Raw genomic sequence first — 27,223 nt, 5'->3', positions numbered from 1 at the left:
ATATTTTGGTCCCTGCTAGAGATTTGCTGACGTGGCAAGTTCCTGGCCGCTAGTTCATTGCATGCTTGCTGGCTATGGCGAATAAATTCTTCTCTCGGTGATTAGGGTTTTGTGGATCCGGCAAGGGCAATGGCAGCGGCAGGAGCGGCGCTTGCTCCCATCATTGAGAATCGGCTGCTGTTGCCGCCAAATGCTGGGCGGATCCGGTGCTCTTCATCAGCTCGAGGTAATCAGCTCGCTGTCCCGGGAATTTCTCGATGAAGCCTTCTTTCAGGCGCCCTTGTCGTTAGAGGAGCTGCATTGAGCGAGGAATCGAGGAAGAACAGGAGCTCTGCGCTAAAAGCTGTCGCGGTAAGTTCTTCCTACCGACATAGAAGTTTTACCCATCATGCGTGTAGGTGAAAGGTGAAGCTCCGAATCTGACCACTGCGAAATCCGGGTAAGTTCTTACAAGTTTTAGCGTCCAAAATCTAGTTTTTCACTTGGTTCTTTACTTCCAGTCACGAGATCTTGCTCTTCGATGCTCTTCGCGAAGGTCTCGAGGAAGAGATGGCAAGAGATCCCACAGTGTGCGTCATAGGCGAAGATGTCGGTCACTACGGAGGCTCCTACAAAGTCACCAAGGGACTGGCCGAGAAGTTTGGCGACTTGCGCGTCCTCGACACGCCCATTTGCGAGAACTCTTTCACGGGGATGGGGATTGGAGCTGCCATGACGGGACTCAGGACAGTGGTGGAAGGCATGAACATGGGATTCTTGCTGCTGGCTTACAACCAGATCTCCAACAACGCGGGAATGCTCCACTATACTTCGGGTGGCCAGTTCAAGATCCCGATCGTTATCAGAGGTCCCGGTGGAGTGGGAAAGCAGCTTGGAGCCGAGCACTCACAGCGCTTGGAGTCGTACTTCCAGTCGGTCCCGGGCTTGCAAATGGTGGCGTGCTCCACTCCTTACAACGCGAAGGGACTGATGAAGGCCGCGATCCGGAGTGACAACCCAGTGATCCTCTACGAGCACGTCCTTCTCTACAATCTCAAGGAGAGGATCCCCGACGAGGAGTATGTGCTTTGTCTCGAGGAAGCCGAGCTTGTTCGTCCGGGAAAGGACGTCACCATTCTCACGTACTCGAGGATGCGGCACTTCGTTCTCCAAGCTGCCAAGACTCTGGTGGAGAGAGGCTATGATCCGGAGATCATCGACATCAGGTCGCTGAAGCCTTTCGATCTCTTTACGATTGGAAACTCGATCAAGAAGACGCACAAGGTTCTCATCGTGGAGGAGTGCATGAGAACTGGCGGGATTGGAGCGAGCTTGAGAGCTGCGATTGTTGACAACTTCTGGGACTTCCTCGACGGCCGGCCCGAGTGTTTGTCATCGCAGGACGTGCCGACGCCATACGCTGCGACGCTGGAGGACGCGACGGTGGTGCAACCGGCACAGATTGTGGTGAAAGTGGAGCAAATGTGCCAAGGACTTGTCTAGAACTAGGAGAAAAAGAGAGTTTTTTTTTATCGTTTCTCGTCTAATCAAACAATAAGATCCATTCTTTTTTTCTCGAAACACAAAAACTTTGAGCAGAAAACTAGCTTTAAAATATGATACTCGAGTAAAATTTAGGATATTTTTCAAGATAATTCGTTTGTTATTAATATTATTAATATAAAAGCATTGGTTATTTTCATGATTAAAAATATTATAAACTGAAGATTTTAATAACTATATTTTTCAATAGTATAATAGCCTAAACCTAAATTCTGTGTAACAATTATAATATAAATTGTTAAAGTTTTTAATTAATAATAATTATAAAAAGAATATTCTATAATATAAATTAAAACTGCAAAGTATTAACTCAGGGCAAGGAAGAACCAAATTCATGTGACAATCCAATTCAGCAAGTTCTTTAGAGCCACCCCAGCTCCATTTGAAATGGTGATAAGTAAGAATATTAAGATTAAAATATATTTTCCGGATATTCTTATTCCTTACACTCTAATTTCAAGTTTAGGGCAAACGGAACAAAGGGTAAAGGTAAACATAGCAATGGCAAAGCTTTCAAGAAGATTTTCTCATCTTGGAGCTCAACCTTATCATCGCTCCGCTCTCAAATGCAGGCCAAGCAAAGACGATCCACGCAAGAGCCAGAGCTTCCGACGAATCCACTCTCTTGGTCGCCAGCAGCCTTGTTACAATGTACTCCAAGTGTGGAAGCACCGCAAACGCAACCAGGGTCTTTGATTCCATGCCCCTCACACGCTGCCTCCTGGAACGCTTTGATCCTGTGCTACGCTGACAATGGCCAAGAGATCTTGGCGCTCGAGACGCTAACGGAGATGCTGCTAGAAAATCAAACTCGAGCTCCACCGTATGCCGTGACCTTTGCTGCAGCGATCAAACCTGGCGAGCAAAGAAACATCCATAGTGAGCTTCTTACAAATATCGAGGCTTTGAAGAAAACTATGAGAGTTCACTCTCGAGCTGTAAGGATGGGATTTGAGCAGGACATTCGTGGATGTCTACGCAAAGTGTGGGAGTTTGCTGGATTCTCGCAGAGTTTTCGATAGGATGGTTCGTCACGACGTCGTCGCTTGGACCTCGCTCCTTCTCGGGTATGCTGATACTAGTTCTTCCAGAGATGGAGTGACTTTGGATTTGTTCTCGGCAGGCATGGACGCTGCTAGATGCTTGCCAAACTCGTGGATTTTTGTTGCAGTGATCAAAGCTTGCACGAACTTGGCCGTGAAAGAGGATGGGAAGAAGGCGGTGATGCTGCTTAAGGGGAGAGACTTACACTTGCAAGCTGAGAAGCTCGGATTTGGAAGGGATGATTTCGTAACGGCCAGTCTGGTGAACTACGCAAAGTGTGGACGGACGGAGCAGGCTCGAGAGGTTTTCGACAGGATAAAGCAGCCAGATGTGGTGTCATGGAACGCTCTGATCTTGGGATATGCTGAGAATGGCCAGGGAGAGGTGGCTTACGAGCTTTTCCAGAGGTTTCTTCAACGACACAGAGATGGATATAGTTGGACCGCTCCCGATGGAGTGACGTTTGCTGCTGCTTTGAACACTTGCGGCGGCATGGCAGCGATGGAAGAGGCCAAACTCGGGACTGGAGAGCTGTTCAAAACTCTCGACAAAGTCATGGCTCTTCACGTTCAAGCCGAGAAGAGCTTGTCGGGCGATAAGTTTTGCAGGAGTGTCGGGAACAGTCTCATGGGTTTGTATGCCAGGTGTGGAAGGAGTTTTCGACAGGATGCCCTGCCACTCCCATTCAAACTGGACGAGTTTGATTTCGATATAAGCCAAGTACGAAGAGCCGGAGCTTGCTCTTGAGCTCTTCGAGCAGTTGCAAGCTCACGACGAGCTTATCAATGCCCGAGCTATCCTTGCCGGACTAAAAGCCGTCGCTGCTGTTGCGGAACGAGAACGAAGTGGATGGAAAACAATTGAAGCTGGCTTCCTTGATCATCACCTTGGAGATCCACTATCGAGTCATCAGCCGTGGCTGCGATTCCGATAGCTACATCGCATGCAGCCTCATAACTCTCTACGCAGAGTGTGGAAGTCTTGTGGCGGCTACCAAAGTTTTCGAGGAGATGGCGGAGCCGCTGGATGCTGCGTCGTGGAACGCAGTGATTTTGGGATGTGCCGAGAACGAACAAGGCGACTTGGCACTGGAATACTTCGCAAGGATGCAAGCTACAGCTTCCTGCAAGCTGGACGCCATTACTTTCTGTGCTGCTCTCGAGGAGTGCAGTGTTTTAGCCGGGAAAGAAGCAGGCACACAAGATCATGGTGGATAAAGTGGCGAAGCTCGTTTCGCTGGAACGAGGCATGGAAGTTCATTCCCTCATCGTGAAAGATGAGCTAGAATAAGACGTGGTTCTTTCGAGTGCACTGATCAGCATGTACTCGAAGTGTGGAACCCTGGTGGATGCTGTGCACGTTTTCGGGAGGATTGAGAGGCACGACGTTGTTTCTTGGACAGCACGAGTGCTCGGATGTGTAGAAAACGGGGAGGCCGGACTGCCTTTGAGATACTTTTGGCCAATGTTGCTAGAGCGGGACTCGTCTTCTTTCAAGCCCGACTCGAGAGCTTTCGTGGCTGCGCTCAAGGCTTGCTGCGTCCTGGCAGACGAGGAAAGATCCTCTCTAAAACTCGACAAGAGATCGTCCAAGTCGATGGTGGAGAGTTTGGAGCAAGACATGGCGGTTCACTCCGCAGCAGCTAAGCATGGATTTGAGCTCGACATGGTGGTGGCCAACACCTTGGTGGAGTTTTACTCGAAGTCTGGAAGCATGCTGGACGCTCGAGCAGCCTTCGACAAGATGCCTCAGCGAAACTCTTCGTCACGGACTTCACTCCTGCTGGGATATGTCGAGTGTGGCCAGCCGGACGTGGCTCTGGAACTCTTTGAGCTCGCAAGAGCAAGCAGGAGGGATCTCTTCGATGCTCCTGGCTTCGTTGCTGCTCTCAAGGCTTGCGGAGTTTTGGTTTCACTCCACTCGGCGAAAGATATCCATGCCGAGATCTATCGACGTCCAGACTTGCTCGAAGAGAACGAGCTCCTGGTGACGACTTTGGTGGATGTCTACGGTAAATGCGGCAGCATGGTCGATGCTCAACACGTTTTTGACTCGGTGGTCGCGGCGAGTCACGATCCAGTGATTTGGTCGGCACTTATCTCTGGATACAGTCGACGGGGAAACACGCAACAGGTGCTCGGAGTTTTCCACAAGATGGAGGGCGAGTTTGTGCGAGTGAGCTCCAGCTCGTTGCTGTGCTTCCTCACAGCTTGCAGTCACGCAGGCCTTGTGGAGAAAGGAGCTCGCTGTTTCGAGACGATGGCATCCAAGTATGGAGTTTCTCCGAGCTTAGAACACTATAGCGCAATGGTCGATCTCTACGGCCGAGCCGGCAAACTCGAGGCTGCTCTGAGCTTGGTGAAAGGCATGGCTTTGGAAGCAAATGCCGGGATCTGGAGAAGTATCCTCGGTGCCTGTTGGAAGTGGAAAAATCCCGTGGTGGCGAGAGTTGCGTACAAGCTTTGCTGGATATGAACGAAGCCGACGCTGGGGCTCATGTCACCATGGCAAACCTTTGCTCAGTGGAACACTAGGAAGAACCGCTACTGCCATGTTTTGGATCGAGTCACTCCCGAAAGCTAGAAGACTTTGACACCACTAAGCGAGAACAAGTTCCGGAGAAGAACGTAGCTAGCGCTCGTCGTGGTGGAAATTCTCGGGAGTACACGCTCCGCGGCATGAGCTCCGTGGTGCAGGCTATTGTGGCTCTTGCAAGCAGCCAAGAGACACGTCCACTCGAGCAAGTCCGGAACGAATGGCATCGTGAGTATGACCTCCTGCGCGTGATCCAAATGCCCAGCAGATCGATCATGCAGCGGGAGTGCTGTTTCGTCGGCTGGCTGGATCCAGTAGTCCATTGTCGACATACGTTTGGACACGAGCGAGCACTTCCCAGCGTAGACTTTGCCTTCGTGACTGCAAGCGATGAGGATGGACGCAAAGCACACTGCTCCAGATGAGTGAATTGCCTTCATGGTGTCGAAGAGGTCAAACGGGGCTGTGGAGTTTATGTTTTGGGCATAGCCGGGTCCAGGAGACAGAGCTTTGCTCGGGCATTGAGTGGAAGAGCTTCGCGGCCTGACCAAGATGCCCGTTTAGAGCAAAGCCGAGCCAAGACACCGAGTCCCACTCTGGCATCCGGTAGAAGATCTCCTCGATGTGCCCGTTTCGAGCGTACGAAGCCGATCAAAAGCCATTCCGGCCAAAAACCGACTTTACTTCGTCGACTTGCGCGCAGTATAGAGCGACGAAAGACGACTTTCGTGGACCACGATGCTGTGCCCGACACGTGGCAGTATGTCTTGCGATCCGGTGAGGCACGTGGCATCGATCGGCACGCGGACACTGGACGGCCAGGATACACTGGAGGGAATGTTTAAATTCGGCGTCCTCCACTCCACCAGCAGTTCTTCATTCTCCTTCTCCTAGGGTAATCGAGCGGCAAGGCAAGATGATGCGCTCTCTCGTCGGCAGGGTGAAGGCCTCAGGTCCGTAATATCGATCGTCTTCTCGCTGAATCGATGCATCGATCCTCTGGAATTTCAGGATTCGCGGCATGCGGAGAAGCAAATCGAGCCCTGCTTGTTCCAGGCCTTCGAAATATCGAATCCAGGTATGCATTCTAGACGATTCGCTTCAAAGCATCGCACCAGGGATCGTTCCGCAACATTCTCTCGTTCATGTCTTTCTTTCGTGTCATCCTTACAGTGTTGTGCCGGCCCCCTGCTGTGGAAGGCGCTTGGCTTCCATCGATTGCAGCCTGTTCGAAGGCCTGATCAGCCCTGAATACCTGTCTCTACGCCGCAGGTTAGTCCATTATCAACGTTCATTCTCATTCCAACGCATTGTTCTTGTGTTTTCTAGTGACCATGTCTCCTATGACTCGACCTTCTCTACCCGCGGCCTATCCACCAGGTTGTTGGCCCGTTGTTGGCTTTCTGTAGGATTCCTACTTGTTTCTAATGCTTCCTTTTTTCTTTCCAGTGAGCGCACCATGTTGGACAGCCAAAGCAGCCTTGAATACCAGTCTTCCCGTCGCAGGTGCTCTTCTATACTCCATTTACCTTTATTTTCATTCTAACGCATTCTTCTTTTTTCCAGTGTCCATGTCTCGTATGAGTCGACCTTCTCTACCCGCAGCCTATTCACCAGGTTGCTTTATTCGTCTAAGGTTCCTACTTGTTTTTACATTTTTTCTTTCCAGTGGTCGCAGCCTGTTGGACAGCCAGAGCAGCCTTGAATACCAGTCTCCACGTCGCAGGTGCTTTCTATACTCCATTTTACCTCTATTCTCCTTCTAATTCATTCTTCTTTTTTCCCAGTGTCCATGCCTTGTATGAGTCGACCCGCAGCCTTTGCACCAGGTTGTTTTATTCGTCTAGGATTCCTACTTGTTTTTAATGCTTTCAGTGTTCTCTCCAGTGATCTCCGCCTGTTGGACAGCCAGAGCAGCCTCCAATACTTGTCTCCACGCCACAGGTGCTCTGACTATCAACGTTCTTCATTCTCATTGCAACGCTTTTTTCTAGTGTCCATGTCTCCTGCTCGGCATTCTCAACCCGCGGCTTCTGCACCAGGTACTGGCCCATTTGCTTCGTCACGAATCCTTACGTACTTCTAATGCTTTTTGTTCATCCTTTTTTCTTTCCAGTGTCAAGGACGAACCCACCCTGTTATGTGGCAAGGAAGGCACCAGGTATCTTGGACTTCTATTTCTTTTGCGTGAGTCTTGACTTGTTTCAAACAGCAAGATTTGCGAGGGAAGCATTTCCGAGTTTCCTCCGTGGAGAAGCACGTCGGCCCATCCTTCATGGCACGAGGCTTTGTCTACGTCCTCTATGGTGGCTAAGCTCTCCAGGCTTCCACGAGTCCCTCACACGCCGCCAGATTTCCTTGCAAAGCTGGACGCACGGAGCCTTACTATAGATGATGTGATTGCGCTGAATCCCGTGGAGAAACAGCTACGAACTTCTCACGCTTATAGTTTGACTCTACGTGATGGTGTGCGGCAAGGCTTCCTTGATTGGAAAGCCATCGAGTGCTGTCTCTCTGCGTGGATCCGGGCACTGACCGTAGAGGTGAGTTTATTTGTCTTGCACTTTACATTAGCCGATTTAATCACTGCCTTTACAGTGGGAGATCCTTGCTGAGGAAGACCACCAGCTCACACAAACGTGTTCGCTCTGCAAGCACTTTACTCTTGCTGCGCGGTACATGGTGGAGTTCCTGGAAATTCACCCATTCCGCGATGGCAATGGTCGAGTGTCAAGGTTTATATCTTTGTCTTTTTGTTTTCTATCATTCATTTGTAACTGAGACCTTTTCTTGCAGAAAAGTAACGGCAATGCTTCTCCAGGACAGCCTCGGAGGAAGATATGTGCGCCTCCCTGAGAACACGGACTGTACGCCAGCGAGAACTTGGATGCTACATTCGCTCGCGTTGTCGAGGACAAACAAGGCCAGTGTCATTCCACTGGAGAGCGTTCCGGAGTGTGACACGACGGATGTTGCTGCCTTCCTGGTGGACGTGGCCTATGAGCAATTCATCATTTCTTGAGGTAGTGGAATAAAGGAGTGAGTCGATGGAGCGCACCATCTGATCAAATTCGGCTCGAGAGGTGCGAGATGAACAAGCGGTCCTTCAAGTATGCCTGGAATCACCATCGATATGTGAGCTGTGGAAGTTCGAGAAAAGTAGTGCTGCACTGCCATCGAAGCTCCTGGTCTTCCATCAAGAAAATGGTGAGTTCTTTCTTCTTCTTGGTCCCATGCTCTTCTTGCTTTTACTCTTGGAGTGAAGCATGGTGCTGCTGTAACAAGGTATGGTTTCATATTCATAGCTTCAAGGGTATGTCTCATAGATTTTTCTCTGTTGCTTAGATCGAGAATAATGGTTAAAGCCTAAGACTATATAAAGTCACGGTAGGGTCGAAGGAAAGGATCGATGGCAAGCAAAGCGGCGATGAGGTTGAGGCCGTTGGAGCTGCCTTGGTGGAGGGCGCTGACGATGCAACCAGAGAAGCAGCGCAGCACATCAGACATGGTCAAGGACATTGCTGCGGCCGCTACTACTGCTGCGTCGTCGAGGATACCCCAGGTAATGTGGCAGGCACAGCTCGTCGACTTCTGCGACACATCAGGGCGGCTGAGGGACAAGCGCCTCATCCCCCACCCGGACTCGGCGCTCTCCAACCGCGCATGCCTCGAGTACAACTTCCCCGACTACCTCAGCGACCAGCAGCGCGCCGAGTCGCAGGGGATGTGCGATGCCCTGGAATATGCCCTGCACTCGGTCAAACCCGGCTTCGCCCTTGACCTGCACTCCCTAGCTGACATCCAGGCCAGGGTGGTCAACGGCGGTGCGGGACTCGGAGCGGGTGTGAGCGCCGAGGTGGTGGCAAGCAAACTCGGCGAGATCAAGTCGGGGGTGGCGTCGCTGCTGGAGTTGCCTGTCGAGGAGAGGGTGGTGCCGGCGTTTGGCGTGGCCGCATGCGGATTTCTCGACGTTGGATCCAAGCTCAGGCCGTTTGGGGATGGCAACTCTCGGCTTGCGGAGGTTGTGGCGTCGCTGGTGCTGGATGCCACTGGGGTGGTGCCGTTTCCGCTGCGGGTGCACTGCATTGCCGGTGGGGAATCGTATACGCCCTTCCCTCCCGTCTCGGACAAGCTCCGCAAGAGCTGCACGCCCGAGGAGCTTATGACGTATGTTATCGAGAGGGCGTGGCTCGCTTGGGCTTCGCGGCACGAGTTTGAGGACATCCTGCAAAGCTTTCGAAACGGGCCGCCTCTCTCCTCCCGCTCCCGCTATTACGAATGATGCTTTTCTTTTGCCTTTCGATTCTTTCTTCAATGATGCCAAGTTTTAGCTAGGGCAACTTCATGTGTATAGCTATCCAGCCATCTTGGAGCTCCACCATCTCGGCGCTCCTGGCGGCTCTCAAATCTGCAAGAATGTAGGCCAAGGGAAGACCATCCACGCAAGAGACATAGCTTCCGGCAACCTCTTGGTCGCACTCCAAGTGTGGAAGTGGAAGCACCGCAAACGCTTTGATTCATGCCCCTCCACGACGCTGTCTCCTGGAACGCTTTGATCTACGCTGACAATGGCCAAGAGATCGTTGGCTCTCGGGATGCTCTTAGAAAGTCAAACTCGAGCTCCACCGGATGCCGTGACCTTTGCTGTAGCGATCAAAGCTTGCGCTGGCCTGGCGAGCAAAGAAAACATCCATAGTGTGCTTCTTACAAAGATCGAGGCCCATCGAGGCTTTGGAGAAAATTATGAGACTTCACTCTCGAGCTGCAAGGATGCAGGACGTGGTTGTGGCGAGCTCGCTCGTGGATGTCTACGCAAAGTGCGGGAGTTTGCTGGATTCTCGCAGAGTTTTCGATCGTCATGACGTCGGGTATGCTGACACTAGTTCTTCCAGAGATCTTGGAGTGACTTTGGATTTGTTCTCGGCAGGCATAGAGGCTGCTGGATGCTCGCCAAACTCGCGGACCTTCGTTGCAGTGATCAAAGCTTGCACAAGATGGTAAGAAGGCGGCGATGCTGCCCAAGGGGAGAGATTTACACTTGCAAGCTGCATGATTTCGTAGCAGGCAGTCTGGTGAACTTCTACACCGAGAAAGAGGTAGCTTACGAGCATTTCCAGACGTTTCTTCGACGACACAGAGATGGCTCGCGATGGAGTGACTTTTGCTGCTGCTTTGAACGCTTCCATCGGCATGGCAGCTGAAGAACAGGCCAACCTCGGGACCGTGATGGCTATAGTTTGATCATTCCCGATGGAGCGACTTTTGCTGCTGCTTTGAACGCTTGCGCCGGAATGGCCAGCTAAAGAACAGGCCAAGCTCGAGACTAGAAAGCTGCTCCAAACTTTCGATAAAGTCATGGCTCTTCACGTTCAAGCCGTGTCGTCTGATAAGTTTTCCAGGAACAGTCTCATGGATTTGTACATCAGGTGTGGAAGTTTGGAGGATGCGAGGAGAGTTTTCAACAGGATACCCTGCCACTCCCATTCAAACTGGACAAGTTTTATCTCGATCTATGCAGACTTGCTCTAGTGCAAGCTCATGATGAGATTATCAATGCACGAGCTTTCCTTGGCAGACTAAAAGTAAAGCTTTCCATGCAAAGTGTGGACGTTTTGTGGCAGCTACTAAAGTTTTCGAGGAGATGGCAGAGTCACTGGATGTTGCATCAAGTGTACACCCTGTTTGGTACACGGCCTCATCTACTAGTTCCTTCTATTTTATGGTCCAAAGTTGAGTGTCAATGACAAAAGAAATTTAAATTGAATAAATGAAGGTTTTAAAGTTTTAATTACAACCTATATTTTCTAAAGCTATATTATTTTACTGTTATTTAAAAAGACCTAAATAAGTTAAATCATTTTGATAGCTAGATATTCAAACAATAATATAGTAATAACTTATGGTATTACCGATAGGCTAACATTAATTTTACCAACTCAAAGCATAATTTTAAGTTGCTAATATACCTCAGTTATGAGCCCAAGCATAAACGCATATAAACAGTACATCCCAAAATTCATCTAATAAGCCATCATTATTAAATTAGAATGCTGTTATATACCATAAAGTATTGACCTTTTTACTTTTATTTATTTTTATACATAAAATTTTCTTTAATTGAATTCTGAATACTTTTAAGTGTTAGAATAAAAAAAAGTAATTGCTACACTAGCACCACCATTTAAAGTAAAAAATAAATTAAATAGAAAATGTGGCATATTTAATTATAAAGATATTTATTCTAATAAGTAGAGATTTAACTAATTAAAGCAATAAAATTTAGCTTCTCTTTCCACAAATGACAATGTTTTTTTTTCTATTAGATAAATGTGTTTTCTTTCCTTTCTTTGTTCTATTTATCATGATTTTTTATTTCAAATTTTTCTATCATTTGATAAATTTATTTTTTTCAACCAAATCTTTTTTCCTTGGAATTTGACAAAGTACAGGCTTTGGTGACCAAACAACAGGTATGTTTTTTCTATTGCTAATTTGGCAGAGTTCTATCCGCTAATACTTGGATGGGTAAATTGACAGTCCAGATGTTCGGGTGGCTCCTCGAACCGACGGCATTGGCGAGGCGTTTCCATTGTCGAAGGTCTTGCACTAATCGCTGCCGGGCCTTTTTATTTTACGATTTATAAAATGCCACAGTGAAACTCATTACATGCGATAGATTGAAGGGCTCGCTCCAGATTCTAGGAGGAAGGAAGAGCTTGGGTGAAGGAAAGAGCTCCTATTTCTTGGATATGGCAGCAGCGGCCATGGCTCAAAAGGTTTTGGTGCCTTGTTCTTCGTCTTCGTCTTGCGGGAAAGTCCAGTTCTCTCCAAGCCGAGGTAGGATCTTCTTTCGTTTTGGAAGGTTTTGATCGAAAGCTTTTGCTACAGTGCACACCCAGGCCATCGCATTTGGTGGAGAGTTGTCTCAGAGTTCTAGCAGGAAGAACAAGAGCCTAGCGCTAAAAGCTGTCGCGGTAAGTTCTATCTCCTCTCCATTTGCTTTCGTCGTCTCGGTCAAAATTGCTAAAGACTCTCAACGTTTCATGCTCGCAGGCAAAGGGTGAAACATCCGCTCCAGTTACTGCAAAGTCTGGGTGAGCTTCTTTCTTCCATAGTTCTAAAATCTTTTCTTTGCAAAGCTTGATCATATCTTTTGTTTCCCAGGCACGAGATCTTGCTCTTCGATGCTCTCCGCGAAGGTCTCGAGGAGGAGATGGCGAGAGATCCCACAGTGTGCGTCATGGGAGAGGACGTCGGCCACTACGGAGGCTCCTACAAAGTCACCAAAGGGCTGGCCGAGAAGTTTGGCGACTTGCGCGTCCTCGACACGCCGATTTGCGAGAACTCCTTCACGGGAATGGGGATCGGCGCTGCCATGACGGGACTCCGGACAGTGGTAGAAGGCATGAACATGGGATTCTTGCTGCTGGCTTACAACCAGATCTCCAACAACGCTGGAATGCTCCACTATACTTCGGGTGGTCAGTTTAAGATCCCGGTGGTGATCCGCGGCCCCGGTGGGGTTGGAAAGCAGCTTGGAGCCGAGCACTCGCAGCGTTTGGAGTCGTACTTCCAGTCAGTCCCGGGCTTGCAAATGGTGGCGTGCTCCACTCCATACAACGCGAAGGGACTGATGAAGGCCGCGATCCGGAGTGACAACCCGGTGATCCTCTACGAGCACGTCCTTCTCTACAATCTCAAGGAGAGGATCCCCGACGAGGAGTACGTGCTTTGCCTCGAGGAGGCCGAGCTTGTTCGTCCGGGAAAGGATATCACCATCCTGACTTACTCGAGGATGCGGCACTTCGTGCTCCAGGCTGCCAAGACGCTGGTGGAGCGAGGGTATGATCCGGAGATCATCGACATCAGGTCGCTCAAGCCTTTTGATCTGTTCACGATTGGGAACTCGATCAAGAAGACGCACAAGGTTCTCATCGTGGAGGAGTGCATGAGAACTGGCGGGATTGGAGCCAGCTTGAGAGCTGCGATTGTTGACAACTTCTGGGACTTCCTCGATGGCCGGCCCGAGTGTTTGTCGTCACAGGACGTCCCGACACCTTACGCTGCAACGCTGGAGGACGCGACGGTGGTACAGCCGGCGCAGATCATTGTGAAAGTGGAGCAAATGTTGCAAGGTCTCATCTAAAACTCCACAATCACGACAAAGACAAACGCTCTTAAATTCCCCGGCGAGAGTGGAAGTTCTTCGAATCCATTCTTACAATAAGGAAGAACATTACCAGTTTTTCGAGTTGATACCTGGAAAAAAATTCTTTTTTAGTGGCTTTGGAAACCATTGAAGAACACGAGCCTTATTAAATATCCAGTTTTTTTTAAGCTCATAGCCATTGAAAAACACCTCTTTTCTGGAACCATCCTCTCCGCACTGTGCAATGGTAACAAAACTCGTTTCTTGATTACACATTAACCATGACAAAGAAGCACAAAATGTCTGTAAAGTTAATATCGAATTGAAAATTGTTCTCTCGCACTGATAGAATGGTCCACAACCAGCTCAAGTCCCGTCCCAGCCTGTATGCTCTTGAATTCCTCCAAAAGATTGCGTAAAAGCCTCGTCAAGGTAGTTGTCTTGATAAACAGCGGGGACCTTAGACACACGTAAAACTACCAGGTGAAAATGATGGCATGGTTTTGATTTTCAGGTTTGCCCTCCCCAATATTGACAGGCCCAGGAAGTCTGATCTTATAAATTTCCCATGGAAAAAATGGTGAAGCTAGTCTTGGCCATCCACAGCTTTGGACAGGCAGTGTACACCAGGTTGCAAAAACTTTCACAGTTGTAGCCAACGCAAATCTTTTCTTTGCGAGGTTGATCACATCTGTGTCCAGGCACGGCATCTTGCTCTTCGATGCCCGCGAAGGTCTCGAGGAGACATCAGTCCCTTCGCGTTGTAAGGAGTGGAGCACACCACCATTTGCAAGCCCGGGACCGACCGCTTTCGCACGCCACCGGGCCCCGAATCACCACCGGGATCAGTGACAACCCGCTTATCCTCTACGAGCACGTCACGATCTCAAGGAGAGAATTCCCGATGAGTACGTGCTTTGCCTCGAAAAAGCCGTCGAACGAATTCGTCCGGGAAAGGATATTACCATCCTGACTTGAGGATGCGGCACTTCGTGCTCCAGACCGCGAAGTCTCTGGTGGAGCGCGGCTATGGATCCCGAGAGGCGGATTTCCGCGCGCAGGCTGTACAGGCTAGGACTTGAGCTGGTTGCGGTTGACGATCAAATCTTGCCTGGAAAACAAGGAAGAAATTGGTTTTCTCTGTGCTCCTTTGGAAAATCTCTTTTTTTTTTACTGGCTTGGAGGAGGATGACAGTCCGGGCATGGAAACCACCCTCTCCCCTGACAAGCCGGGCATGGCTTCTTGACCGGGTCGACCGAGAATGGGAGATATGGTGTGTTGGACTCGCCTCTTCCTCTACATTTGCCACAAGGAACGATCTTCCCATTGCCACAGATGTTACAGTGCCTTCTCCTGGACATCACGAAGTCCATGACTTCCATAGCCACGGTTCTTCCAGCTCAAAGGGAAAACGAAACGAAAAGAAACGTTACTTACCCCTTTCGTCTCTGCTGGACGGTTGGTTTCACTCGCTGGACGCTTGGATTCACTCGCGACGCCGCCGCCCTTGGAGCTTTCGAGCTCGCCAAAACCGCAGGTAGCTCACACTTGAGCGCCACACTGTTCTCCATGATACCAAAACTCACTCTTCCTCTCAAAGCTTTACAAAGACGAGTTTGTGAAAGACACTAGCTATAGCCGGACACGCTCCTTATCAGGGCTGGTGTACCAGCCGCGGTGGCGCCAGGAAGAGCCGCGGAGCGTCGGGGTGGTGATGGTGGAACGTGAGCTCTCCGTCGAAATCTGGAGTATAAGTTCTCGGCCGCTTGGTTCCCTTGCCCTCGCGCTTGTGAGCTTCTACCTGTTTTTCCAAACCTTGCAAGTCGGCAAACGTCTCCTCCGGATCGTCTTCCGGCCCTGCAACTTTGGAGTCGCTTTTGCTCTTGCTCGCGTCACAGCCACCCTCATTGTCCTTGACGACACCGTCCGGTTCCTCTGGCTTAGAGAAGATGCTGCTCTGACGCTCTGATGTTCTGGACGGACACCCTCTGATGTTCTGACGCTCTGGACACGTCCCTCCTCCAAAAAATCCCAATCCACGGTACTTGGACGTTTAATTTCCTCGTCTCGAGAAGCCCGCCCGGCCTACCATCTAGATCGCTTAAAATCCTCCATAATGTTATACCTGGACGCGATCTAGCCCCGACGTTTGATAACCTCAAGTCTTCAAACTAAGCATATCGCTTAAGATCCTCCATAGTTGTTATACCTGGACCTGCGATCTAGCTCACCTGTACTAGTCGTCGGCCACCTTCTTCCGTTTACCAGCCAGAATTCTGGATATTTGCAGTCCACGGCTGAAGGCCTGGTTGAAGAGAAGCCTTGTCTGGAACTCGGACACGAATGGAAACCAAGCTAGGATCGCAACAGGCGCAAAGAGCAACAGCCCCATGACGTATTCGTACGTTCGTGCAAGAGCCTGTACCGAGTCCCACATCCCATACGTGACGATAACAGGCCTGCATGCTTGAAATATCTGTAGACACGTTTATCAAAACCAATCCAAGGAAATGTAGTTACCAACCTGAAGTAAACCCCAGCCTGTGGGAACGAACGCGAGAATGCTGGCGAACAGGTCTCCTACTGTCAGGTGAGCAAAGCGGAAAAGCACAGCGATTACTGAGAGGACCGCTACGAATATGACTCCCTTCAACATCCTAAAGACGAGCTGGAAATTGGCCTTGAATTTCTTTCGTCCCAGAGAAACGGCCTGCAAACACAGTTCAATCAGAAAAGTCAAGTCGAAGCCTGTGCGAACCTTCAATGTGAATAGAACGACGCAAATAACAACCCAGGATAGACCATACATCTGCAAAAAAACATATAACTGTAAGAACAGGACAGTGTATCAAAAGGCCAGCTTTTACTTACGGAAAGGCTCTTGTTTCCCCGCATGATGTTCAACTGGTAGACAATACCATATTGGTAGAGGACGAATCTCAGAGCAAGGATCACTTCAAAGACACGGCCGCGAAAACCTGTATTCTGAAGGTGATCTTGCTCTTCCTCCCACCAGGACTCCCAACTTTTGTTGGCAGGAACTCCAATCCTTCCCTTACTGGATATCCACTTGTTCCAATCGTTCCAGTCTTCAACGATCTTTTGCCACTCGAAGCCCGATGGATTGAAGAGGAAAGGGGAAAACAGCCACGTTCCCACCAAGAACCACATGGAGAATGTGATGAGGACGTACGAGACGGCATTCCTTGTCTGCGATCCGTAAACGTCGTATATAATGAGCAGGATCATCAGCTCGAAGCCTTTGACGAAGTGACTTCTTGAGTAGAGCCTGTAGTTATCAGGGAACTTTTCGTGCCTCACCACGAACCCGCGACCTGTTGCTCTGTACTTGGCACCCCCGTGAAAGATGGTACGTCCATAGTAGTGAACTTTGGAGCCCAGAGTGAATGTGAAGAAGACTGAGGCGAGCTGTAGCTGCATGACAATCAAGTCGCTGAGTGCCATACGGAATCCCCTCTCGAGTCCAATTTCCATCACCATGGGTAGAGCCATCAATAGACCCAGCTGAATCAACGACTGCGAAGCCAAAGCTGATTGGAGTGCACTATCAGTGTTTTGTTGTGCTGCCCTGACAAAAGACCTCTCCAGTCCACTGAGTGCTAAGTAGAGTCGCCCGTACAAGAAGACGTATACTGTAAGAATGACTATCTGAGAAATGAGAAACCACTTATTAGAACGGAGAAGAGTGAAGGTTAAGCAGTACCATGGTGCTGAAGTAATATCCCACTGTTGTAATGTAGAAGGAAAGCATTCGGAAGAAATCAAAGCGGTGGCCCAAGCGGTAGACATCCCTACTTAAAGTCTGTTCACCGTTCCCGTTTGCCACTTTTGCCTCGAATATTGATATTTGATTCAGTCCTACGTCACGACCCTTCCCCACTTGAATGTATTCGTGGTGCGTAACAAGTCCACGGCGTAGAGTCGAGTTAAAACCTGTCTCCGCAACAGTCAGCTTTGGTTTCGATTTCAATGGCACATTACCGGCAAAAATATCCTCGCTCAAATTGATCCCCTTCGAAGCTTTACTAACTCCTCCTCTTGTAATGTGAAAAATTCTATCAAACACATCTGGATGACCATAGTGGAAACGTACTCTGTAAAGAATGTATTCCGAAGTTAGAATCAAGGTCTTCCAAAGGTATACACGTACTTTAGAGGAGTAGCAAGGACGCGCTGTCCTATGGTAACAAAACTTGTTTCTTGATTTGACATGAACCATGCCAAAGAAGACACACTGCAATGCACAATATGTCTAGAAAGTTAATATCGAATTCAAAATGGTACCTTCCGGTGAAAATGTGCTCTCGCACACCTAGAATGGTAGGGAATCTAGCTCCATGCCTACTCTTGAATTCCTCCAAAAGATTGCGTACTTTGAAAGCCTCTTCAAGGTAGTTTTCCTGATAAACAGCGGGACCTCAAGTATTTGCAGTGAGTAAAATATACCTGGTTCATGTCAATAGTTTGCAAACCCAGACCACGGGTAAAAATGATGGCATGATTTTGATTTTCAGGTTTGCCTTCTCCAATATTGACAGGCCCAGGAAGTCTTATCTTATATATTTCCTGCGATGGAAAACAATGGTGAAGAAACAACATACAAGAAATGCTAGTCATGACAAATTATACCTCATCCCGGCCATCCACAGCCTTGGACAGAACAGAATAATACGACTTTTGCGGTTTACCCTTCGATGGTTCTTCTTCAAGCACATAAGCAACCCTCAGTGAAGGATACCTGCAAAAGCTTTCCTTTAAACACCAGATTGCAAAGAAAAACCTGATCTATACTTCGTCATTAGTTTCTGTATGTCCTGAGCTTTTGACGCCTCCTTCAGGTCTTTCGAGTGCTTCTGCTGACCAAACTTTTGGCAGGTTGCAACAAAAGTGAATTTCATGTCAACGATAGCATCCAGCTTTGCCCAGAAAGAATCTTGTCCTTTTTCTTCCTTTCGACGCTTAGACACTTCTTTGAAGCCCGTATAAACATCTAGAAACGAAGGTAAAAATGTTAGAATTATCTCTATACATGTAGTAGACCAACCTTCGTCAGGGGCTAAATCTAAAAAAGCTTGCAGTTCCAGTGCAGTTCGGTAGTACATCATCCCCCTCACTACAAGCACCATCAGAACACAAAAGATTGCAGGTAAATCGTACCAGTCCGCGAGAGAGTTTGTCCCCGATATGACGTCCAATCACGAAGCGCAGCTTCTTCTACTTCCTCCTCGGTAGTACAGTTAACTCTTTCAAGGAACTTGTTCCATTCATCTGCAGGACTATGTTAGGACCCAAACATGCCCAGAGTTATGGAAGAGAAACCTGGATAAACGTTTTGCAAGTAGAAAAGTATGGACACGCCGTCTTCATTTGGTTCCTCTATGACATTCTTTGAATAAAGAACCTCCTCTTCGTAGAATGGGGTCAAAACACTAAGAGAATGTGGTCAAAAGAACATCATTTTATGGAACTGTGAATTACCTGAAGGGAATCATCTTTCGAACACGAGGTGCAGGAGGCATTTTCATAAATAACGAGTTGGTGAAAAAGGTTATTCGTCGACGAGCGTCCAGATTTTTAGGAACATCCATAGCGGATTCTGTTTCAGTAAGGAGCAACAATACGCGCTTTATCTGGTAGAAGAAAAAACTGAGGTTATAGCAGAAACAAAAACGAAAGAAGTTACCTGCTCACTCCAGGCATGGTCCTCAGGTAGAGGATACAAAATGGAATCTTTCCCGGCAAAAAATTGTATCTTTCCTTTGCCACCCATGACAGACTGGTTTTCGGTGGGTTTCATGTTCAGTCCATGACTGGACTCAAACTTCTCTCTAAAGAAAAAAAACCAAAAGTAAAAATGCAGTAAAATTCTAATTACACTTTCTACCTCGTATCATCGACCATCATGTCATGCATAAAAACTTCTAGCATATCTTGTAGAAGGAGAACAACTTTGTCCCGTGCAGTGTCTGAAGGGTCCGGCTTGTCCTGTACGAAAATCACAAAATATGAGCAGCATATCCATCCATTTCCTCACCAGAAATTCGAGGAAACGAACAAAATGGCCAGCCAGTAAAGGAAGGTCATTCATACGAAAATTCTCCAGGAGCTTGCCCTCGGCCTTTCTATTCCCCAGTTCTTTCAGCAAATCATGGATAAGCCTGTAGCCAGAGCATTCAACATAAAAATTGCCAAACCGGTAACTCACCTTTTCTCCGTCTCCCCAGTTACAACGCGCAACAAAATGTTTTTAAGAAACTCGTAGCATTCTTCCACAGCACAGCGCATGTACTCATTTTCTTTGATTTTGTTCCAAAGACGAGCGTCTTCCACATTTTCCCCTTGCACTTCAGCATACTCTTTGGCCATTTCTATAGCCATAGGTGCCTAAGGAAAAATTGTAAGTTCCGAGCTGGAAACGACAAAAAGGAGACAGACCATACTAGCCAGTAAAAATGGCGGCCATTGAATAATATTGTTATTCGGATATGGATCTGCTGAGTAAGGTAGTAGCATCAACTCCTTTTCTCTATAGAAATGGCCAATCACAAGTGAACAACTAACAAATAGAAGTACTTACTTGTCATCTATAAAATCTTCTTCGCGTAAAGACTCAACAACAGCGTTCCAGAGGTGAGCAAATCTTGCTTCTTCCAACTTGTTATGCTCAAACTGCAAGAGATTGAGTGAGAGAAAGATTAAATAAGGGCACGGTTAGCGATTTTACGTACAGCCTTAAACTTCCTTAAAATCTGATATTTTCTTTTAACCGAGCTCTCTAAAGGTATCAGATTCCAGTTGAAAGTTGTTGGCAAAGCACGAAATCTTGATCGCAGCATACTTAAAGTTCTTATCTGTGACAAAAAGAGATTCACTTTCGTGCTTGTGGACATTACGTACCTCTCCAAGTCGCATGAATGCTCCAACAATACCTCCCCAAATTGTCGACATAATAGAATACCAAATCTGAATATCCATAAAATACACCTGCATGAAGAATGTGCAAAATTAAATAAAGAAAATGAGATAAAGCACAACTTACAAGAATAACCGGTGTCCACAGTGCAATCAAGACGCCAATGTTCCCTCTTGCTGAAATAATGAGTGAGTGCAAAAATCAAACACGCCTTGCGCTAAGATTACCATGAGGAAAGAACTCGTGCCACGCAAATCTAACGTTAGTAAAATCTAGAATAAATTTTGTAGGCTCCACAAGAGGCTTGATCTATAAAAACAGTAAAAAGCAAGAAGAAAAATCTGCAATTTGATTACCTCCACGTAATAGCTAAATAACAACTTGCAGGTTATGAGTACTATCCAAAAAAACGTGTAGCTGAAAACAAACATATTAGCAAATGCCAAAGAATAGTCAAAGATCTTTACCTGAAAAGATGCAAAGGCTCCTCATGCATCCCTCGACCAATGTAGCACGGTGGCTGTCGCAAGAAAAAAAAACATAGAAACAAACGAAGCTATAAGGTGCACAAAAAAGAAACTTACCTGAGACCACCAAAGAAGAATTCTGACGGGAATTGCATCTGATTCTTCTGCAACTCGCCTCACGCATGGTAACAAGAAAAAAATAGCTGCGATGGCATTTGGTACGAGATACAGGATCACAGCTACCAAGTACACGGAAGGCCCCCCATTATGTCCCAGCCAATTTTTAATGGTTCTCGTCAGTCCTGTTGGATGTTCCCAGGAGTGGACGTAGCTGGTCGAAAGGATAACGATCCAAAAAGCAGAAACCAGAACTTTCAATACAAGCCTAATCGAACCAACATATCCGAGACTATGGAGTGCTTTGAAGGAGAATATTATATCAAGGAGAGCTGTTTCCGAAGTGTTAGTACCTGGTTATGAAACACATCAGAAGTTACCTTGAAAGAACCGGAGGACAGCAGCCGTGATGAAGACAGAAAGAACCTTCTTAAACACTGAACCTTCAAACAACGCCCCTAGAGAGCCAGATCCATTCCAAGCAATGATAATCATCGCCTGTGAAAGCAACAAACACTGTTTTAAAAAGGCCAATCAAGACGAGATTTCACCTGAAGCCAGAGGATAAAAAACGTCCACATGCGATCAAAGGTTCTGAATAAATGCCAAAATGATCTAGCTTCTACAAAATTTGTCTTTAAGCAACTTGGTTTTCGAGGTAAAAATCTTGCTAACTGTAAAAAACAAACAGTAGGCCTTTTAAGATAACGAAGTATGAAAATACCTTTGAAGACCTGCTATGTGCTTCTTCGGCCGCTCCAACAAAAAATTCATCATCTTTTCTCATAGGCCAGCCCAAACGGAAGCACGTTTTAGACCTGCACGTTGAGTTGTTAGAACTTCCAAGAGGGTGTCTATGTACAAACCAGAAGTATTCGTTCAAATCATCATAATTTCGCCAAGAAGAATGCGGCTTGCCGCCACTTTCGTTTCTGTTACTCTCTTTCTCCTGCAGATACGTCATGAGCAGTAGAAAAACCAAAGCTCACATACCTTGAAAATCACATTGTAAATAGGTGTCACGACTTTTTTAAGGAAAGCCTCGTCCTCGCTCCCATAGGCTGGTTTTATATTCTCGCCAGTGACGTAGCTAACTCTCCCAGAAAGCATTCCCGACAACTCAGACGCCATCTGCAAGCTTAAACTTGGTTAACATCCGTACGGATATACGAAGTTTACTCACATGATGAAAAATGTAACACAAACACTCGGGCATAAATCGAACGTTTGCAGCTTCCCCCCATATTAAAAGGTATAATGCCATGTACAAGATCATCCGCTGCTGCACCTCTAATTGTATCTCAGGAAGCCTGTAACGTTGTGTGAGATCAGAACCATGCACCTAGTAAAAAGTAGAGCAGTATACTCTAGTTTGTCTGAGCGCCCCAGAAACTTGCACCATGTTCTATAGTTTTTGAACATTCGTTTCATGACAATCTCTGTTGCACGCTGATCCAACTGTTTAAAACCAAAAAAACTTGTCAAATATTATTTCGCAGCCATACAAAACAAACCTTATACAGTGGTGACGGCTCTGGGTCTAAAGAAACATGGACATTTGCAAGGAGCAATATCAAATGCTCTCGTTGATTTGCGACATTATCCTTCTGAAATTCATCGTTGAAACTGAGAGAAATCGGAACAACAAATACACACCTGGAAACCGAACATCACTTGAAGCCACTCGAGAATGTCTGAGGGTGCTTCCTTTCTCTTTGGCAAACCACGAACGTTCGCTATTGCATCATGAGCAGCCCGGACCTGTAAACCATAAATTGGAAAACCCGACTAGCGAACAAGGTAAACGTACCTCTTCTAGTTTCATGATGGCTTGGGACGCGCCGGCGGCATCAAGCGGAAGGATGTTGTAGTGCTTGATGTCCTTTTTCTTCTTGGTCACATCAGTGTTCATAGCTTGCATCTGCACAAAATATTGTTGTAAGAAAAACTATTTTGCGAGAACATAAACAACGAAAAAGAAACAATACTTCAGAATCCACTTCCGCTCCGTCCTGCCGTGTCACAGACGTGAGTACGTCAAACAAAATACCAGCTGTCTGATAAGCTTTCGCAAGCGACGCCCTGTTAATCCAAATCACAGTGAAGCTTTGCATTCAAATTCATGGCTATGAGACCTGTCCTGATGGTCGGCCTCCAAAGCCTTGACGTATTTGTCGTAATAGTTTTGGTAGAACTGCTGCATCTCCCGCGCATCGCTTCTTGCACGCCTCGCAAGCCTGGAGGGCTCCTCATCCTGCCCAAAAGAAATAAGAACACGAAGAGAGCGAAACAAAATAAACTCCAGACCTTCTCCAGCCGCTGCAGAAGCGCCGTCTTGAACTGCCGGACTCCTCGACCACTCGAAGAAGGATCATCATAGTGAGCTCTCTCGAAAGCATAGAACCGGCCTATCAATCCACGAGAAGAACATAGATAAGAAATCGATCAGAATCGCTATACAAAAACTTACAAAGATAAGCCACTCGTTGGCTGTCTAGCTCGACCTCATTGGCAACACGGAGTATGGCGGCGATAGGACCCAAGGACGATGGCACGACCTCACTATCGAATTCGGTCGGGAACGTCCCAGTGGTGAACGTCCGCGGTAGCCTCGTCGTCATTGCTCACGGCGATAGACGATAGAGATCGATCAGAGGCGGCGTAATATCGAATCTCTACTCCAATAGATGATGAATCCCAAACCTGCGAGCATTGTGAGCCTGAAATCCTGGAAAGGCAGGAGATGCGAGCTCGCTACCTGATCGCCGAGGCGCCATTCCAGCGCCAAAAACCCCAGGGTTCTTGCTCCTCGCGTACGGCGCCCTAGACGATGAACAGCGATAGTCCCAGCGCGAATGCCGCCATTTATTCCATCGCTCCTGCCGCTCCCTGCAAAGATTGTGACGCCAGGGGTGTCAAGAACACTTGCGGCTCGATTCTTCCACTCCTAGCCACGCTTTCCAGCGGCGGCCATGGTACCTGTTAAGCAGCTATCTGGCAGCGCATTGCGCTTGCGCTTTTGGGCAGGGGCAGTGGCACTGTCGCGGCGAAAGCGATCGAATCGATAGCGCACCAGAGAGGTGTCGCGATCGCTGTCGCGGGAGACTCTCTCGATAGGGTCGCAGTAGGTCGTAGTAGCTCGCGGGCAGCATCGTCGACAGCGTCACGGTACATATCGAATAATAATGCCTATGCTCGCATTGATTGGCGAGCGCGCCTAAATGTGATTGAGGATGTTATTTTACATTACTTAAGTATAATCTATCCATGTCAGCATCCACGCTGGAAAAAACCAGTGGATGAGTGACACGTGTAAGAGACATTTAAAATGAGAACTGCCGCCTGTTTCAGTTGAGCCCTAAGGCTCGGCTATGGCGTGCGAGGAGCTCGCGCGCGCCATCATCACCGATTGCGCTGTGTGGCGAGATCCACAGTTCCAGAGGAGCAGCAAGGTGTGGCAACTCCGGTATGCGCTGCAGACATGGGCGACGGAGATGAAGCGTGAGTTTGGGGGATTTTCTACGGTTTTCTTATGTGTTCTTTGTCGATCAGGTGTCCAATGCTACGACATTGATGTGTCGCGGGCAATCCAGTCCTGCGCCCGGCTGGAGCAGAAGCTCAACCATTGCAACAGCATGGATGCTTATCAATGCAATCGTAAGGTCAAACTGGTAACAAATTTCTTGCCTGTTTGAGCGTTTCTTCCATGACTTGTGGAACACTTCTCTTCTATTTTTTTATTTTTCTCCTCTTTGTTTCTAACAGAGGAACAAGTCTCTAGCCTTTACACTGCTGCCGAGGCGATACTAGCTGCTGAAGAGATGCGCAATGCTACGGTAGTTTCTTGAGCTTCTTTTTTCTAAGGCTTTTAAGTCCTTGAAGCATTCCTTGATCGCAGGCAGAGAGGATCAACGTAGCTCTTGATGCTTCCATTCAGCAGTTTGGCTCTCGCGGAGTTGTTCCCAGAGTAAGTTGTAAGTGCTTAGATCAAAGAGTCGAGCTTACAAGAGTAAGCTCTAACTTATGCATTTCGTTTCCAGATGTTTCCATCAGAAACGATGCCACATCTCTTGACTGCGAGGAAAGGTGAGATACCGCTCAAACCGCACGCAGAAGGGTGGCACCCTCGCTGGCCGGGAGACATTGGTGATCCATTTGAGCCTTACATGGTGAGGATTAAGTACATCCTATTTGGAGAGCTGACTTGCGAGGAGTCTGCAGCAACTTCTCGAGCAATTCCTTCACAGCGCATTGACATTTCACGCAAGGTAAGGAAAAACTTTCGATCTCGGATGATAATTCTCAGAAGTAAGCTTAGTTTAGTGCGTAAACAGGGCGATGGAGCAGCTAACAGCAGCGTTTGGAGCTGTAAGAGCAGCCAGCAAGAATGCAAGAGATGCTGCTTACACCAGGACACAAGCGGCGGCGGTGGGAATTTCGGTGAAGGAGTACCAAAGGCTATTGGACATGTTCACGAAGATCGACTCTGAAAACACAGGGTAAGCTTCTTTATTTTTGGACAGCGCCTCAGTAACTTGCAGGAAAATCACCAAGGGCGAGCTCATGGTGGCGATGAAACGCGACAAAGATGTCTGTATGCTCTCAAAAAATCTCCTCTCCAACGGTGCTAAGAACTTGAATCTCTCCTGTGCTGCAGATCGCTGCCTTCATGCAGCTGTCCAGAGCACGAAACAAGGATGGCCGACGAGAGTCCTTCGAGAGTGTCTTCAGCCGGATTGACAACACAGGTGAGTGAAGAACAAGAAAAGAACCATTTTCTTAAATCTAAACAAGTGTTTTGGTGCCTGTCTGATAGGAATCGGTGCTATAAGCTGGGAACAATTCCTTTACTTCTCCACAGGAAGATCTTTGATAGGAGAAAATATGTGTCCGTCTCTTTGCCCAACGATGGCTCCATCGAGTCCTGGAAGACAACCATACTGCTGCTCGTGAAGCAAGACAATCCAGTTCTATTGATTGCTTTCAAGGACAAGAAATCTTATCTTTGAGATCTCGTACAAGCTCTACGTAAGATCGTAAAGAGTAAGTCTTAAGACTCGGGAAGAACGCTCTCTTATTCAAGCGAGCACCTAGACAAGAAATCTAAGCTCTTTAAGCTCCACGAGAGAGATGGTACCAAGAGAAAGAAACCACTTAGCTTGATTCAAATGGAAGGGAACTGGCTGCTTTGTGGGTATGGAGAGTAGCTTCCAAACTGGTGAGCTCCATACGACTGGCCCATGGTGACACCGCCCGGTTGATGGCTTTGCCAGTCCTGCTTCCTCGTCTCGGAGGCGGCGAAGTAGTAGAGAACTCCCAGAGCTCCAGTCGCGAGCGAGAGCACCGCGGCACCAGCAAATACCCCACGCTTGACGACGAAGCACTGGCCAGTGAACCAGTGATCGTCCTGGTGGCGCTGATTCAAGCTTGCTCCCACGACGAGCAGGATGAAAGCGAAGAAGAAAGTGATCCTGGAAGATCGAGCAAACGTTATAAGCTAGAGACCCAAGATCGAGCAAAGTTATAAGCTAGGGAACCAAGGAGAAAACCAAGCTTGACTTACCAGGAGGCGATCAAGCTCAAAGTTGCGAGCCGGATCATGGAAACGAACGAGGAGCTCGATCTCCTCTCGCAGCAAATGCAGCCGCCAAAGACGTTAACGAGGACTTGGGCGGCGAGGAGGAAGAGGGCCGCGCTGATTCCAAGACCCAACGCCGAGCTCTTGGGATATGTACACGCCCCATTGACGCGACGCACCTCGTCGGGCTTCGCGTAACAAATAAGTCTTCGTTAGTACAGAGTATCAAGAAAAGGAAGAAAGAACAAGAAAAGAGATTCCCAAGCTTGAGAAGGAATGCATCGCCCAGCACTGGAATCCAATCAAGAAAAACCCAGCTGCTAGGAAATCCAGCCAAGAATCGAGAGGAAGAGCGAGAATAGGGCAAGAACGGGGAGAAATCGAATCACACATACCCTGACGCGCTCGCCCTCGGCCGAGAAGCCAAGAATCGCCGAGAAGACACTGAGCGCCACAACCAGAGAGCACACGATCTTGCCCTTGCTGTCCAGCCGCGAGACCCAGTTCTTCACCGCCATCGCGCGCTCCTCCACTGGTGAGAGCCCACACGGAAGAAAATCAAACGTATGTCCGGGCCTAGAACATCCTGGCCGTTGGCAAGAGCGGCATCTTAAGTGGGACCGTCAACTGCGAATATTCGATGATACCCCTTTTTTTTCCACTTTTTAAACGGCGTGGCATTCATTAAAGCGACGAGTTTGAATTCCGGGCGGGAAACGGGCGGCAAACGTCCGACTGGAGGTGTGTTTTTTTTAAAGTAATTAAGCTCCTCGGATTAAGTTGATGACATAGCTGCCATGGTGCTATGCGCGCGAGCACTTCGCTTTGTGCATCGAGAACGTTTAATTTCGAGAAT

The 27,223-nt window shown here is 48.0% G+C and overlaps 7 protein-coding genes across 8 annotated transcripts; 5 read left to right on the top strand and 2 right to left on the bottom strand.

The window, feature by feature from the left end:
• Positions 1-25: 25 nt before the first annotated feature.
• On the top strand, positions 26-1,560 carry LOC9653010 (pyruvate dehydrogenase E1 component subunit beta). Its single transcript, XM_002985394.2, has 4 exons — positions 26-226; positions 275-351; positions 399-439; positions 501-1,560. The coding sequence occupies exons 1-4, from the start codon at positions 130-132 to the stop codon at positions 1,480-1,482; spliced, it is 1,197 nt and encodes a 398-aa protein (XP_002985440.1). The 5' UTR covers positions 26-129; the 3' UTR covers positions 1,483-1,560.
• A 387-nt stretch (positions 1,561-1,947) lies between these two features.
• LOC112340598 (pentatricopeptide repeat-containing protein At5g65570-like) lies at positions 1,948-3,771 on the top strand. The gene is made up of 2 exons (XM_024659346.1): positions 1,948-2,609; positions 2,666-3,771. The coding sequence occupies exons 1-2, from the start codon at positions 2,513-2,515 to the stop codon at positions 3,331-3,333; spliced, it is 765 nt and encodes a 254-aa protein (XP_024515114.1). The 5' UTR covers positions 1,948-2,512; the 3' UTR covers positions 3,334-3,771.
• Positions 3,772-5,966: 2,195 nt separating this feature from the next.
• Positions 5,967-8,421, top strand: LOC9653009. Its single transcript, XM_024659384.1, has 14 exons — positions 5,967-6,074; positions 6,133-6,199; positions 6,295-6,393; positions 6,451-6,501; positions 6,571-6,627; positions 6,688-6,738; positions 6,791-6,847; positions 6,909-6,953; positions 7,009-7,065; positions 7,116-7,163; positions 7,238-7,282; positions 7,334-7,664; positions 7,720-7,856; positions 7,918-8,421. The coding sequence occupies exons 1-14, from the start codon at positions 6,038-6,040 to the stop codon at positions 8,141-8,143; spliced, it is 1,308 nt and encodes a 435-aa protein (XP_024515152.1). The 5' UTR covers positions 5,967-6,037; the 3' UTR covers positions 8,144-8,421.
• A 3,260-nt stretch (positions 8,422-11,681) lies between these two features.
• On the top strand, positions 11,682-13,458 carry LOC9649879 (pyruvate dehydrogenase E1 component subunit beta). 2 transcript variants are annotated; one of them, XM_024659374.1, is made up of 5 exons: positions 11,682-11,719; positions 11,776-11,958; positions 12,010-12,095; positions 12,181-12,215; positions 12,286-13,458. In XM_024659374.1, the coding sequence occupies exons 2-5, from the start codon at positions 11,871-11,873 to the stop codon at positions 13,265-13,267; spliced, it is 1,191 nt and encodes a 396-aa protein (XP_024515142.1). In that variant the 5' UTR covers positions 11,682-11,719; positions 11,776-11,870; the 3' UTR covers positions 13,268-13,458. The 2 variants fall into 2 exon arrangements, with proteins under 2 accessions (XP_024515142.1, XP_002985437.2); XM_002985391.2 differs by having other exon boundaries at positions 12,175-12,215.
• A 1,379-nt stretch (positions 13,459-14,837) lies between these two features.
• On the bottom strand, positions 14,838-23,927 carry LOC9653007 (callose synthase 3). Its single transcript, XM_024659379.1, has 44 exons — positions 23,769-23,927; positions 23,548-23,678; positions 23,260-23,492; positions 23,097-23,197; positions 22,925-23,043; positions 22,778-22,871; positions 22,600-22,710; positions 22,446-22,550; positions 22,304-22,396; positions 22,156-22,247; positions 21,973-22,099; positions 21,783-21,920; positions 21,656-21,738; positions 21,514-21,607; positions 21,341-21,463; positions 21,170-21,287; positions 20,790-21,121; positions 20,673-20,725; positions 20,562-20,622; positions 20,433-20,514; positions 20,332-20,381; positions 20,190-20,276; positions 20,021-20,143; positions 19,870-19,961; positions 19,728-19,818; positions 19,498-19,676; positions 19,327-19,450; positions 19,177-19,277; positions 18,976-19,120; positions 18,771-18,922; positions 18,612-18,721; positions 18,450-18,560; positions 18,337-18,405; positions 18,084-18,282; positions 17,922-18,030; positions 17,739-17,858; positions 17,577-17,692; positions 17,443-17,526; positions 17,274-17,386; positions 16,996-17,225; positions 16,143-16,940; positions 16,030-16,080; positions 15,796-15,981; positions 14,838-15,747 (listed from the first exon to the last, which is right to left on the bottom strand). The coding sequence occupies exons 3-44, from the start codon at positions 23,408-23,410 to the stop codon at positions 15,508-15,510; spliced, it is 5,757 nt and encodes a 1,918-aa protein (XP_024515147.1). The 5' UTR covers positions 23,411-23,492; positions 23,548-23,678; positions 23,769-23,927; the 3' UTR covers positions 14,838-15,507.
• A 232-nt stretch (positions 23,928-24,159) lies between these two features.
• Positions 24,160-25,798, top strand: LOC9649878. The gene is made up of 10 exons (XM_024659378.1): positions 24,160-24,290; positions 24,342-24,446; positions 24,555-24,625; positions 24,688-24,756; positions 24,830-24,958; positions 25,011-25,057; positions 25,124-25,288; positions 25,331-25,379; positions 25,447-25,537; positions 25,606-25,798. The coding sequence occupies exons 1-10, from the start codon at positions 24,161-24,163 to the stop codon at positions 25,740-25,742; spliced, it is 993 nt and encodes a 330-aa protein (XP_024515146.1). The 5' UTR covers position 24,160; the 3' UTR covers positions 25,743-25,798.
• A 28-nt stretch (positions 25,799-25,826) lies between these two features.
• LOC9649877 lies at positions 25,827-26,961 on the bottom strand. Its single transcript, XM_002985323.2, has 3 exons — positions 26,763-26,961; positions 26,353-26,555; positions 25,827-26,260 (listed from the first exon to the last, which is right to left on the bottom strand). The coding sequence occupies exons 1-3, from the start codon at positions 26,883-26,885 to the stop codon at positions 25,954-25,956; spliced, it is 633 nt and encodes a 210-aa protein (XP_002985369.1). The 5' UTR covers positions 26,886-26,961; the 3' UTR covers positions 25,827-25,953.
• Between the last annotated feature and the right edge of the window lie 262 nt (positions 26,962-27,223).

The sequence above is a fragment of the Selaginella moellendorffii genome, unplaced genomic scaffold, assembly GCF_000143415.4.
Source record: "Selaginella moellendorffii unplaced genomic scaffold, v1.0 SELMOscaffold_67, whole genome shotgun sequence".
Taxonomy (NCBI): Eukaryota; Viridiplantae; Streptophyta; class Lycopodiopsida; order Selaginellales; family Selaginellaceae; genus Selaginella; species Selaginella moellendorffii.
The sequence above is the reverse complement of the archived record's forward strand: the minus strand, read 5'-3'. Positions and strand labels throughout refer to the sequence as shown.